General features: G+C 41.8%; 1 protein-coding gene across 4 annotated transcripts in view; it reads right to left on the reverse strand.

Moving 5' to 3' along the window:
• Window positions 1-13,136, reverse strand: part of LOC127456177 (delta and Notch-like epidermal growth factor-related receptor) — a 97,098-nt gene that overhangs the window by 22,308 nt on the left and 61,654 nt on the right. For all 4 annotated transcript variants that reach the window (XM_051724535.1, XM_051724534.1, XM_051724532.1 and 1 more), the window contains 5 exons: window positions 7,043-7,381; window positions 6,224-6,318; window positions 5,185-5,348; window positions 2,634-2,782; window positions 241-391 (listed from right to left, as the gene is read on the reverse strand). In XM_051724535.1, the coding sequence (XP_051580495.1) occupies window positions 241-391; window positions 2,634-2,782; window positions 5,185-5,348; window positions 6,224-6,318; window positions 7,043-7,381 (898 nt within the window). The remainder of the gene's footprint in view (window positions 1-240; window positions 392-2,633; window positions 2,783-5,184; window positions 5,349-6,223; window positions 6,319-7,042; window positions 7,382-13,136) is intronic.

The raw sequence follows: 13,136 nt of genomic DNA on the forward strand, positions 1-13,136 counted from the left end.
CAAATTGGATGATACTCTCTTGTGTATTTAAGGGGCTGTTCAGACCAAATGCATTCTTACATTAAAAAAGACGCAGCACAACGAGTAGAACAGAATGCAGGTGTCTCGAGAGTTTTAAAAAGTTAAAGTTCCTTTTAAATTGACATACCTTTAAAAACAAACAAACAAAACTAAACGAAAAACATTATGACACAAATGGTGCCATTTCCTGAGAATGATGCACACACACAGAGCTCACACCTGGTTGGCAGGTACAGGTGTAGTTTTGTCCTTCATCTCTCTGTCTGAGGTCAGTGCAGGTGCCATTCTCACAGGGCCTTAGGTGGCATGCGTCAAACTCCTCACAGAAGATTCCAGAATATCCATCCTCACACTGGCAGTAAAATGTGTCCTGTGATTTACATTTTAACACACACAATCAGATGAACATAGATTCTCAGGAGCATAAAGCACACATACAAGGGTAACTGTTATATCAGTACTTTGTAAAGAGCTTTCAATATTAATGACCTCATCTTCTCTCCCTATTTTCTCCTTTGTCACACCTCCCTCCCTTTAGAGTTGTTTCTCAAAGAAAAAACATTGTAGGCATAAAGACTTGCTATATGATGCACAAGTTGCATAGACTACTGTAATGATACTTTTGGGTCTTTTTTAAAGCTTTTAAGTGAGTCCCTTTCAACTGCCATTCCCTTGAAAATGAAAGAAATGGGTCACTGACAAATAAGGTTGTCTGAGGTGATAAAAGTTAGAAATCTTTTAAAAATGTAGTTTAAAGAATTTTGTAGAAATGTAATCTTTGTGTCAAATTTGTAATAATAATTTGTAATAATTAATACATTTTTGAAAAAACATTTATAGCATTTTCTACAAATAAATAAATAAATAAATATTTAATGACTTTAAAAATGTCATGTGGTGTAACTATCAAGTAAAAGGCATTAAAACACGGTCCTCTCTTTGCACCTTGAATACATGTGTACACAATTAGTCATTAATTGTAAACGTTTTTAAGACACATTTTTCAAGGATAAAAATATATATTTTTTTACAAATATCATGGATTTTTGGGACAAGAATATTTTTTTAGGGTTACACCATATGATCTTAACAAAATGTGTCTTGTCATAAAAATATCAAAAATATATAAAAACATTTTTTTTTTCTAAATGTACAGAGTGATGAGCGTCAAAAGGGGTGCTCTCCGTTTTGTGTTTTTTTGTTTTTTTCAACATAAACAACAAAATGGCTATCTGCATGTTGGTTACACCACATGACTTTGATTTGGTGAACAAAAGATTTTTCAATATTAATCATAAATATCAATGTCACTTTATTTATTTTTTTAAGAAAAAAACAAAATAATTAAAAAACTATCCTGGACTACTTATGTCAACATTTATTTATTCAAGAGTTAAAGATTTTAATGAGTCTTTTTTTTTTTACTGTTCCTGGATGGTTAAACCACATGACATTTTTTACTTTAAGCACAAATATATATATATATATATATATATATATATATATATATAATATATATATATATATATATATATGACTTTGAACTCAGAAATTGATACAAAATTTTTTATAAAATGTATTTGCGTAATGTTTTTTATCTTTCTTTTAATTGCATTTTTTTTTTAAATGTATTTTTGAATAATTTAGTAGATCTGGAAAAAAATAAAAATACATTTGCGTCATGTCATTGACCCATATTAAGTTAAGCACAATTGACAGCATTTATGACATAATGTTGCTTTCCACAAAAAACAAAACAAAAAAACAACAACAAAAAACAAAAAACATTTGACTTACAATGGAAGTGAATGGTGGGTATAAAGCCAGAAATATGAAGCTTATAATTTTATTCAAAAAATTACAAAATTCATTCAATCAAAAGTTGTGTATTATTAGAGCTGTAAAGTTGTTTAACTGATTGTTTTACAATAGTTTTAAGGTTTACGGTGTCATGTCGTCATGGCAACAAAAATTGGGTATAACTTTACAGAAAAGTTTAGTAAGTGATTTTGTGACCCTAAAATCATGTTAACATGGATATTGTTTATGTCTTGTGGCTATACTTTTGAAACAGTGAGTATTTTAACATTTATGGATTGGCCCCATTCACTTCCATTATAAGTGCCTCACTGTAACCCAGATTTTTGCTTTTTTTTTTTTTTTTTTTAAAGAAAAGGAGGGATACATTTAAATACATTTTTGTAATAATCATCATTATGCCACAAATGCTGTTGATAAGCTATACTTGTACTGAACCCGGAATATTCATTTAAAAATATTTTGTGTTCTGCAGAAGAAAGTTATACAGGTTTGGAACAACATGAGGGTGAGTAAATGATGACAGAATTGTACTTATTGCATGAAATATCCCTCACAAAGGCAGTTTATTTAGTGTACTGAAGCATCTCCTCTATTGACTTACATTCAAACAGAACGGCCTTGTCTCCCTGTTGCGATACCGCCGAAGCCACCTTTTTTTCTCTTTTATTTTTTTTTGTTAACCTTTGAGGCTCTGCTTCAGCACAGATTCAGGTATGTGGAATGTACTATTGTCATGTCTGTTGTCTGAAACAGCAAATATGATAATGCTTATTATGATATGTGATCATTACCACAGAGGACTGAGTGATGCATTTCCCTTTCCCAGAGCACTGTGGGTCGCTGAAACCGCTGCCGGGCTCCATGCAGTTATTGGTTTTCACCATGAGATGCAGCCTCAGAGTGACCTCCGGACCAGAGGCTGTGCCAACATGCAGTACACCTATATGAAAAAGGGGGGGGGGGGGTTGTAGTCATACTAGAAATGAGAAGCACCTACTACCATCTGAGCAATTCAATCTTGAAGTACCACCTGTTTTCAGCAGGGGGAAATAAGTGAAACTCCTGCTGTATAGGCAATGTGCAACCGTATAGACAAAAAAAAAAAAAAACACAAAAAAAAAAACCACACTCAGGCTTGCTTGACACTAGTGACAGAACAAGATGAGAACGGACAAGTTTTTGCATTAAAACATAGCTGGATGAAAGGATATCGTCCTGGTTACTTTCGTAACCTCCGTTCCCTGATGGAGGGAACAAGACGTTGTGTCAATGTAGTGACACTAGGGGTCACTCTTGGGAGCCCCAAACACCTCTGCTTTTTTGAAAAAAGGCCAATGAGAATTGGCAAGTAGAAACTCCTCCCCCTTTGGGTAGGACCTACCATGGGACCTCTCCACATGACATACTTCCGACAAGACTCGGTAAGACCATATGACGTATTCCACTCAAAATACCCCCCTCTTTTTAGGTGGGGTGTAGTCTCCGCGGTGTCTTCCACTTGGGAGGGACATCCCCCGACGCAGACACTTATGGCTCCCAGTCAGTTAACAAATTCCACTCTTTTTGGGGAGAAAAGAGAGGGAAAGTGGCCTCGGCTGGGCTAGCCTGTCACTATAGTTGGGCAGTCGACTTGTTCCTGGTGGACCGTTCGACGTTCATAAGAGTGTTGGGGGAGGTTACGTGATGACCTGATGTGCTGGCTATGAGGCACACAGTGGTCTGCCCGTCGCACACCACCAGTTCACATAACACAGTTCAGATAGTTGTGGCATTTTGTATAGGGACCCCTAGTGTCACTACATCGACACAACGTCGAGTGAGTGACAGATAGGGAACGTCATGGTCACTTTCGTAACCTCCGTTCCCTGATGGAGGGAACGAGATGTTGTGTCCCTCTTGCCACAATGCTGAACATGTGCTTGCCCTGGATCAATGGCTGGAACCTCTACAGGGCGAGCAGTACTGCCAACAACTCTAGGCAGTTGATGTGCCAACACAGCCGCGGGCCAGTCCAGGAGCTGGCGGATGTGTGCCCGTTGCATCCGGCACCCCAGCCCATCTTGGAGGTGTCTGTTGTTACCACGATTTGCCTGGAGATGATCCCTGCCAATAGAAATGCAAGGTCGGTCCAAGGGCTGAAGAGGCGGTGACAGGTCAGCGTGATTGTCACGCGATGTGTCCCGCAGCACCATGCCCATCTCAGGACTTGAGTCTGAAGCCAGTGCTTTCTTATGAAAGCAAGCCGCGACCACAAGATTGCCATGGTCATGTTCTCGCAATGAGGACATGACTCATCCACGAACGAGGTCTCCGCGTGGGCAGTGACCAGACACGTAAGACAGCGATCGTGGCTGTCAGAAGCGGAGAGATAACGACCGCAACCAGGAATAACACACAAATGGAAAGGCATCTTTAAAAAGATGTTCCGTGTGTGTGCCGCTCTTTTTGTGAATGAAAATATACTCTTTTAGAAAATACTCTCTTATTTTCGCTCTGCTGAAGCGCCCAGGGGCATTCTCTGCACTCCACGGGTGCAGAGGGGGAGAAGCCGCTGAAATGCGCCGTAAATCCAGCAGTTTTGAGGTGCATCTTTGGAGGGAATTGAATTCAGTGCACAGAATACAACCGCTCGGCTCCGAAGAGAAAATCTGAATGAGTGGTTGCATACCAGCTCCTTTTATACCCGTATATACCTTTTATAATATTATTCAAAGACAATAAAAGTGAATAAATAGTATACACATAATGAACACTACGTTACATATTTATTAAGACACAGACAAAATTTAGATAAGCAATATTTACCATACAAATACAATTTAGCAAATAAATAAATACATTTTTACAGGACAAAACCTATAAATACAATTTCCTTTTGGCTGATATTTTATGAAGTTTATATCTTCTTGCTTCTTGTCACACAAGTAAACACGTGCCTGCACACACACACACAGACACACACACACACACACACACACACACACACACACACTGCAATGCCTCAAGGACAGACCATCACAAGCGTGATGTAGATGCTGATGATGTTCTGCTCACAGAATCAATATAGTCAGATCACAGACTTGCAATACTCACAAATTCTATATTGCAACATTTTCTCTATATTACATGTGTGAATACTAGAAAATAATTGTATAGATATTGCACTCACAAAGCGCAATTTCTAGCCGATGAAATATATACAGTAATATGTAGAGCTAAGGGTACAGTAAGTAGAAAAAATACATTCCCTGTAGAAAGTGCCAAGATTTTCCAGGTTTTCCGTGACTATGGTAACAGATACATATAGTACACACAGCCAATCATGCAAGGACACACACTTACTTATGAAGTAGTTGTGTCCGAATGGCAGGGACTGGTCAGGGAGTACCAGACCATCTGAGCTCTGCTGAAACCACATGATTGTGCCATCTGCAACAGAGCACTGCTCATAACCAGTTTCACCTACACGCCACAGGACTGCAGAGCCACTCACATTACCCACCAACCTACACAAAGACACACACACACAGATCTTTTCAAAAAATCAATCACATTTACTCTAATTTCCAACCCGGTCTCATGACAAGTCATAATAATTAGAATGAGATTGCAAAATCATAAGAAATCGTACAAGTTGGCTGGTACAAAAACGCACAACTTTTACTCCCATTGAGAACAACAAGAAAACAAATCAACAAATAATGTTACTGTTTAACACATAACCAAAAATGTAAAACTAACCATGATTTAATAGGACAATAACTTTTGTGTACCACTGTAAATAGAGAAACATCTCGGTTTTGAACTAGCATTCTTACAATTTGTCCTAAGTTGAACCCCTAACCCAAACCCCAAACCTAAACCTAACCACAAAGTCTAACCTTTACCCCATGTGATTTAATAGAAAAATAACTTTTGTGTATAACGGAGAAAAGCAAACATTTTAATTTATGTGATTAAAGCTGAAGTTTGTTATTTTTTCAATAATACTTACTCAAACCACTGATCTGTTTGTTTAAGCATCCCTATCCTAATTTTCTGTTGACATTAAAATCTTTATTGTGTGAAAACTATGTTATGTGTTTTTCTATGACTTAATCTTAAAAGAAGTAATCACATACATTTCCATCCCTGTTTTGAAAATGTAATCTATTATTTTTATTTCTGAAATGGGGAATTGCTCAGACGTGGTTTTCAGCACTTAATGTTGAATGCCCCTTATATACCACAGAGAAAAAACATGAAAGCTGCCATTTCCCCCTAACAACTGCACACTCAAGACTAAACAGACACACACACAAAATCAAAAACATAACTCTCTCCTTATACTATTTCTTATTTCCATTTTCCAAGATAAAAAGAACAGGAGGAAGTTTCTTACTTTACAGCTGTTTCCTCTGCAACCTCCAAAGAAACAGTCATCATTCCGGCAGACTCACCTCCTGCGGTACTCACACATTCGGCTTCATCAGTAATCTACAGTGCACACACATACAGTACATGCACATAAATGAATTATCCATAGGAGTAATTTTACCTTCTAGTGAAGACCTTTTTATGTGGATAATCATGACATGCTTACTCAAAGGGCCTATCTACATAACTTCATGTGTCTTGATCGATCGGATGGCTATACGATTGGTTATGCACAATCCATTTACACTTGACCATATACTGTAAATGTGTCTCTGCAAAAGGGTACAAATCAGATCAACTATTCACGCACTACATGCAAATACAACGGAATTCAATTCCATGATTATGCTAATGCCATGCAGTACAATTTGATATGATTATATAGCTCATTTAGTTTCAGTATACTGTATTTGAGAGAGTTTTTGTTGGACGCTCTCTTCGCCCCATGTGGCATTAAGTGATTGTTTTATGGTTGCTCCGTGATTGCTCGCTCACATGTGGCTTGCGGACCTCCCAAACTTCCTTATTCTGATGTAGTTCCGCTTGGGAGGAATACAATTTATATATGTAGCCTTTACACTTGGCTGAGGTTTGTCTTGTATGAGTCTCAAACAGTCACTTGAGGTGATCAAATTGCTTTCTGCCTCAAATCCATCTAGGGAGAGCTTTTACATTTGATCTTTATTCAATCAGTAAAACTGAATAAAATGACCAAAGTAAACCTCCTCCCCCAGCACATGCTTCATCTTTATTAGTTTATGCATGCAAACGCACACCTGCTCACCTGCTGATCCTCCCATAATATCTCCACCACTTTTTGCCCTGGTTTGGGTTGCCATAACTCCAGGGTGGGTTGAGCTTGAGTAGTGGTGGGGACTGTGGTTGGCTGAAAGACTTGAGTGGTGGTTGCAGGTGTGGCTGGAGTGGCTGGTGTGGCATGTTCCGGTACAAGGCTATCGGTGAGGTCCCAGGTGGACTCTGACAGGTCAAAGGTCAAGGTTGCGAGGTCACAAAGGACCCCACTGTAACCCTTGCTGCATTCACATACAAACCCATCCCCCTCACCGTCCTGGCTACAGTTTCCATGGAGACAAGGGCTGCTGGTGCAGGGATCTGCAAAAAACTGCAACCAATAAAAATAACAAGTAGGAAAGGTGAAAAAGCATAATAACAACATTCAATCTTTCAAATTGCTCTCATCACACAGCATGGAGAGGAAACAAAAATGGCAATACAGACTGCAACCTTAATTTCAGACAGCATCTACCGATAATAGCAATCACATTGGCTGAAAAATCAAACTGAGATGCATTAATGTACTGAAACCACAGGGTGCCATTATGAATATGAACAACAGCAGCAGTCACTTTCCACAGGCCACACGACAGAAATACCTGCAATCAAATCTACTATGGGAATTATTAATCTTAGATTAGTGACATTAATCCAATTAGTCTGATTATGTTTTCATTTCCTTTAGCATGGAGATACCTTTTTTCTAAAAGAATTAATGAAGTAGGCCTGTAATGCAGACATACAGTAAAGCACATGCACACTTTTATTTGCACATGTATTCATCCATAAACATTAGGTTATATGCCATCCTGTGTGTGTTCGCCTTTAATCTAACATTAATCTAACATAAAACACATTTACTGATTAAAAACTGCCGTGAATAACACATTTCAAAACTATCAAAAAATATATAACATGGGCCACAACTGTAATGAGGGAGACTCATCAGGCTCATTAAGATCCATCTGCAGTATTTATTATGCAGCAGGCAGATCGGGGTCATAAACTGGCAGAAGGTCCAGTACACACTAATCAGACCAAACAGGCAAACAAATCCAAAACGTGAGACACAGAGAATAAACAGGAAACGGGCAGCAAGGTAATACACAGTGTGGCGGAATGATCCACCCCTCCCTCTCATTATCGTTGCCCCGACTTTTAGGGCTTCCCTTCAGCCAGACTCATGATGGAAGTTGGGCAGGAGAGGGAGAAGAGGTGCATAATTAATAAACCTCGTACTGACAGCGGTGAATGAAGCACACCTGATGTGAATAATGCTTCATCACCGGTGTCTTTAAAACGCAGAGCGCACCTCTTCTCAGGGAGCCGGCTTCAAATCTCCATGTGTGCACACACTCGCACGCCCAGGACCAGAGCTGGGAGGGTTCGGACGAGTTGGATGTGCCACTGGACCCGCTCCTTGGACCCCTGGACGGATTAAATGAGTCGCCGGGGAGAACAGCACACGTCGCGGCCGACGGGCTAGAGGCCAGGCCGCCTTCCCCTCTCACCTGCCGTGGGCCTGGGAAGACAGGCTGCCAAGGACGCCGCTGCTCCTTGCACTGTGGACCCTGGAGGAGAGTGTGTGCAGCCAACGGACCCAGCTCATGCCTGGGCCACTCCTCAGACACTTCCCCGCCCTTCACGGAGCCCTGTCTCACTGTGAGGATGCCAGATTCCCCCTTTGTTTAGAACACAATTCCCCTTGGACACTTTATTTTCCCCTTTTATGGGCATTTTACTTTTATTATTATTTTCAATAAATGCCTCTCCAAGGCTTGATGCCACACCCACTGTGTCTGTCTCTTGCTCACCCCGCCACATCAGGATAAACAGATCAGGCATGTAAATAACGCTCAGTAATGTTCGGTGATGAGACAAGACTTCGCAAAGGTAGAGTGTGATTCCAGGACTATTTATAGTGATCTTAATGAGAGATGGCTAGCAGGTGTGTGGAGAGTTCAGAATTCGGGTGAGGGTTCCCTCTGCTGGCGGAATGGCGGAAGCAGATGTGACAGTACCCCCATCACCCCCCCCCAGGGCCCCCTCGATGAGGGGTAATCGTCGCTTTCCATGGTCGACCTCGAGGTCTAGGACGAGGGCGGTTAGGATAACCTGCGTGGAATTCCATGATGAGGTTAGGGTCAAGGATGTCATCGGCTGCCACCCAAGAGCACTCCTCCGGTCCGTATCCCTTCCAGTCAACAAGGTAGAACATTTGTCAGCCCCGATGTCGGGAGTCAAGAAGGGATTGGATGCTGTAGGCGATCTGGCCGTCAAGCTCAAGCAGGGGTGGAGGAACCAGATCATCCATCGGAGGTTGACCAGTGCCGCCCACAGGTTTCAACAAGGATACATGGAATGAGGGAGGTATGCAGTAGTTAGTAGGAAGTTGCAGCTTATATGTGACAGGATTAATACGTTTGATGATCTTAAATGGCCCGACATACCTGGGAGTTTCTTGCAGGGTAGATGAAGCCGGAGATCGCTGGTAGACAGCCAGACTCTTTGCCCTGGACAAAGCGGAGGGAAGGGATGACAACGCCGGTCAGCCTGAATCTTTTGTTGATGAATGGCCCGTTGCAGATGTACATGTGCAGCATCCCAGACTTGATTGCTTCTCCGAAGCCAGTGATCGACAGCAGGGAGGTTGGTGGGTTCTCCAGACCACGGAAATGGAGGTTGAAACCAGTCATGCCAGTGGATGGTTTGTGAAGTGAGTTTTGTGCATGTTCAGCCCAGGGAAGAAACTGGCTCCAATCAGATTGGTTTTGATGGCAGTATGTACGTAAAAAGCAGCTGATTTCCTGATTGAGACATTCAACTTGACCGTTGGATTAAGGGTGATAAACAGATGTGAGACTCACACTGATGTTCAGTCTCTCGCAGAATGTCTTCTAGACACGGGAGATGAACTGAGGGCCCCGGTCGGACACAATATCCTCAGGCAAGCCAAAGAGACAAAACACATGATTGAACAAGGCTTCAGCGGCTTCAAGCTTGCTGAGAGGAATGAGATGACAGGCTTTAAAAAACAGCAGATGAGAAACAAGATGGTAGTATTACCTTGTGATGGCGGGAGGTCAGTTAGGAAGTCAACTGCAAGATGTGACCATGGTCGGTGAGGAATCATGTAGCGCAGTTGTGGATGAAAGCAGATACCTCTGCAGTTAACTTGGGCCACCAGAAATTATTCTGAACCAATTGAGTGTGCGATTCTCTCCCGGGTGTCCTGAGCTTAGAGAAGTGTGAACTTATTGAATGACACGGGACCGAAGGGCAGATGGCACATAAGTGTGATTATCAGGACACTGGGTGGAGATGGTTCAGTATGTTGAGCCTCTGCTATCTCTTCCATGATGTTCCAGTGAATGGGAGCTACGATGACAGATGGGTGTAGAATGGAAGTAGTTGTCTCAGAGTGAACGGAATCGGCATATATACGGGACAGAGCATCTGCTTTGACATTCTTGGAGCCTGGGTGATAAGAAGCAGAGAATTTAAATCTGGAGAAGAACAATACCCACCTGGCTTGACGTGGATTGAGTCGTTTGGCGCCCTAGATGTATTCGAGATTTTTTTGATCAGTTAGAACCACAAACGGATGCTTGGCTCCCTCTAGCCAGTGTCTCCATTCCTCGAAAGCCACCTTCATGGCCAGTAACTCCCTGTTTCCCACATCGTAGTTGCATTCAGCAGCTGACAGTTTCCTGGAAAATAATGCACAAGGGAACAGTTTAGCAGGTGAACTATGACACTGAGAGAGAACGGCTCCCACACCTGTGTCTGACGCATCGACCATGACCACAAAGGGAAGTGAAGGATCAGGATGCTTGAGTATGGGAGCGCTGGTGAAGCGTGCTTTGAGGTCTGCAAATGCCTTATCAGCTGCAGGAGTCCATTTCAGAGAACGTGGTTTTCCCCGGAGTAAAGAAGTGAGAGGTTCGACTACCAGACTGAAGTTGCGGATGAACCGTCTGTAGAAGTTTGCAAATCCTAGGAAACATTGTAATTCCTTCACAGACGTTGGAGTAGGCCATTCCACCACTGCTTGGGTCTTTGCAGAGTCCATACGAGTGCCCTCCTCACTCAGTGTGTATCCTAAGAAGGAAATAGTGGGGACATGGAACACACATTTTTCCGCTTTCACGAACAACAGATTCTCTGCCAGACATTGTAGTATGCGTACATGTTCTCTGTGTGCTTCTAGAGAAGGCGAACAAAGGAGAATATCGTCTATGTAGACCACAGCAAATTTGTTGATGATGTCTTTGAATATCTCATTCATGAATGCTTGTAATACAGAAGGTGAGTTTGAAAGCCCGAATGGCATGACCTGATATTCATAGTGTCCCATGTTGGTTATGAACACAGTCTTCCACTCATCTCCCTCACAGATGCGAATCAAGTTATTGGCACTGCGCAAGTCCAGCTTGGTGAATAGTTTGGCCTCTCTCATCTGTCTAAGAGCTGCAGTTACCAATGGCAATGGATGCGTGAATTTTACTGTGATGTCATTGAGCTTACATTAATCTATGCATGGGCGTAGACTGCCATCCCTCTTTTCAATAAAGAAAAATCCTGCAGAAGCAGGAGAGGTAGAGGGTCGGATGAAGCCTAGGTGCAGAGCCTCCTCCACATACTCCTCCGTGGCCTTGGTTTCTGGAAGAAACAAAGGATATACACGGCTTTTGGGAGGATGTTTACCTGGGAGAAGATCAATGGCGCAATCTTGAGGGCAATGTGGAGGTAATTCGGTGGCTTTCGTTTTGCTGGACACATAACTCAGGTCTCGATACTCATAAGGAACATTGGCAGGGAGGTCTTCACGCTCTCTGTGCAGGTTTGTAGAGAAACAGGGCAAGGAGTATTCAGACATGCGGCATAACCAGAAGGAATCTATTGAATTATATCTCCCTCCCTCCAAGATATTATGGGGTTATGAGCGACCAGCCAGGGAAATCCAAGGATGAGAGAGTCTTTTGAAGAGTTGGTGACAAATAGCTGAAGAGTTTCATGGTGTAGAGCTCCTACTTGTAACGACACAGTTTTCATTATATTCTGAATGGTGCCGGACTCTAATGGGCATCCGTCTAGCGCTGTGATACACAAAATCAAAATCTAAAATCAAATCAAATCATTTTTATTGTCACACAACCATATACACAAGTGCAACAGTGTGTGAAATTCTTGGGTGCAGTTCCGAGCAACACAGCAGTCATGACAGTGATGAAACATATACCAATCTACAATAAACATCAAATTTACACAACACAATTTAAAATCTAATATACACATAATTATACACAACACAATATACAAATAATAACATACAATGTACATTATACAATAAACACAATATAGAATACACATTATACAATAAAAAATAGTATATATAGTATATATAAAATGTACAGTAGGTTGTATTGTACTGTATTGACATTCAGGCTGTCGGTTGATAGTCAGTTACCAGTGTGTTGTTAAGAGAATATAATTTATGACAGTCCAGTGTGAGATAACAAGATTAATAAAGTGCAGTGCTGATGTATATTGATTGTGAGAGATCAAGAGTTCAAAAGTCTGATTGCTTGGGGGAAGAAGCTGTCAGGAAGTCAGCTGGTGTGGGTCCTGATGCTGCAATACCGCCTGCCTGATGGTAACAGTGGGAGCAGACCATGGCTCGGGTGGCTGGAGTCTCTGATGATCCTCCGAGCTTTTTTCACACACTGCCTGGTGTATATGTCCTGGAGGGAGTGAAGCTCATCTCCGATGATGTGTCTGGCAGTTCGCACTACCCTTTGCAGGGCTTTGCCGTTGTGGGCAGTACTATTGCCGTACCAGGCGGAGATGCAGCCAGTCAGGATGCTCTCTACAGTACTGGTGTGGAACCATGTGAGGATGTGGCGGTTCATTCCAAACTTCCTCAGCCATCTCAGGAAGAAGAGGTGCTGATAAGCCTTCTTCACAACGGCCTCAGTGTGAAAGGGGGAATATAAGGTATGGTCTCAATAGCCAGAGTGTGAACTAGGGATGCATCAATGAAGTTCCCCGCTGAACCAGATTCAATTAGAGCAGTAACTATA

Source organism: Myxocyprinus asiaticus, chromosome 18, assembly GCF_019703515.2.
Source record: "Myxocyprinus asiaticus isolate MX2 ecotype Aquarium Trade chromosome 18, UBuf_Myxa_2, whole genome shotgun sequence".
Lineage (NCBI taxonomy): Eukaryota > Metazoa > Chordata > Actinopteri > Cypriniformes > Catostomidae > Myxocyprinus > Myxocyprinus asiaticus.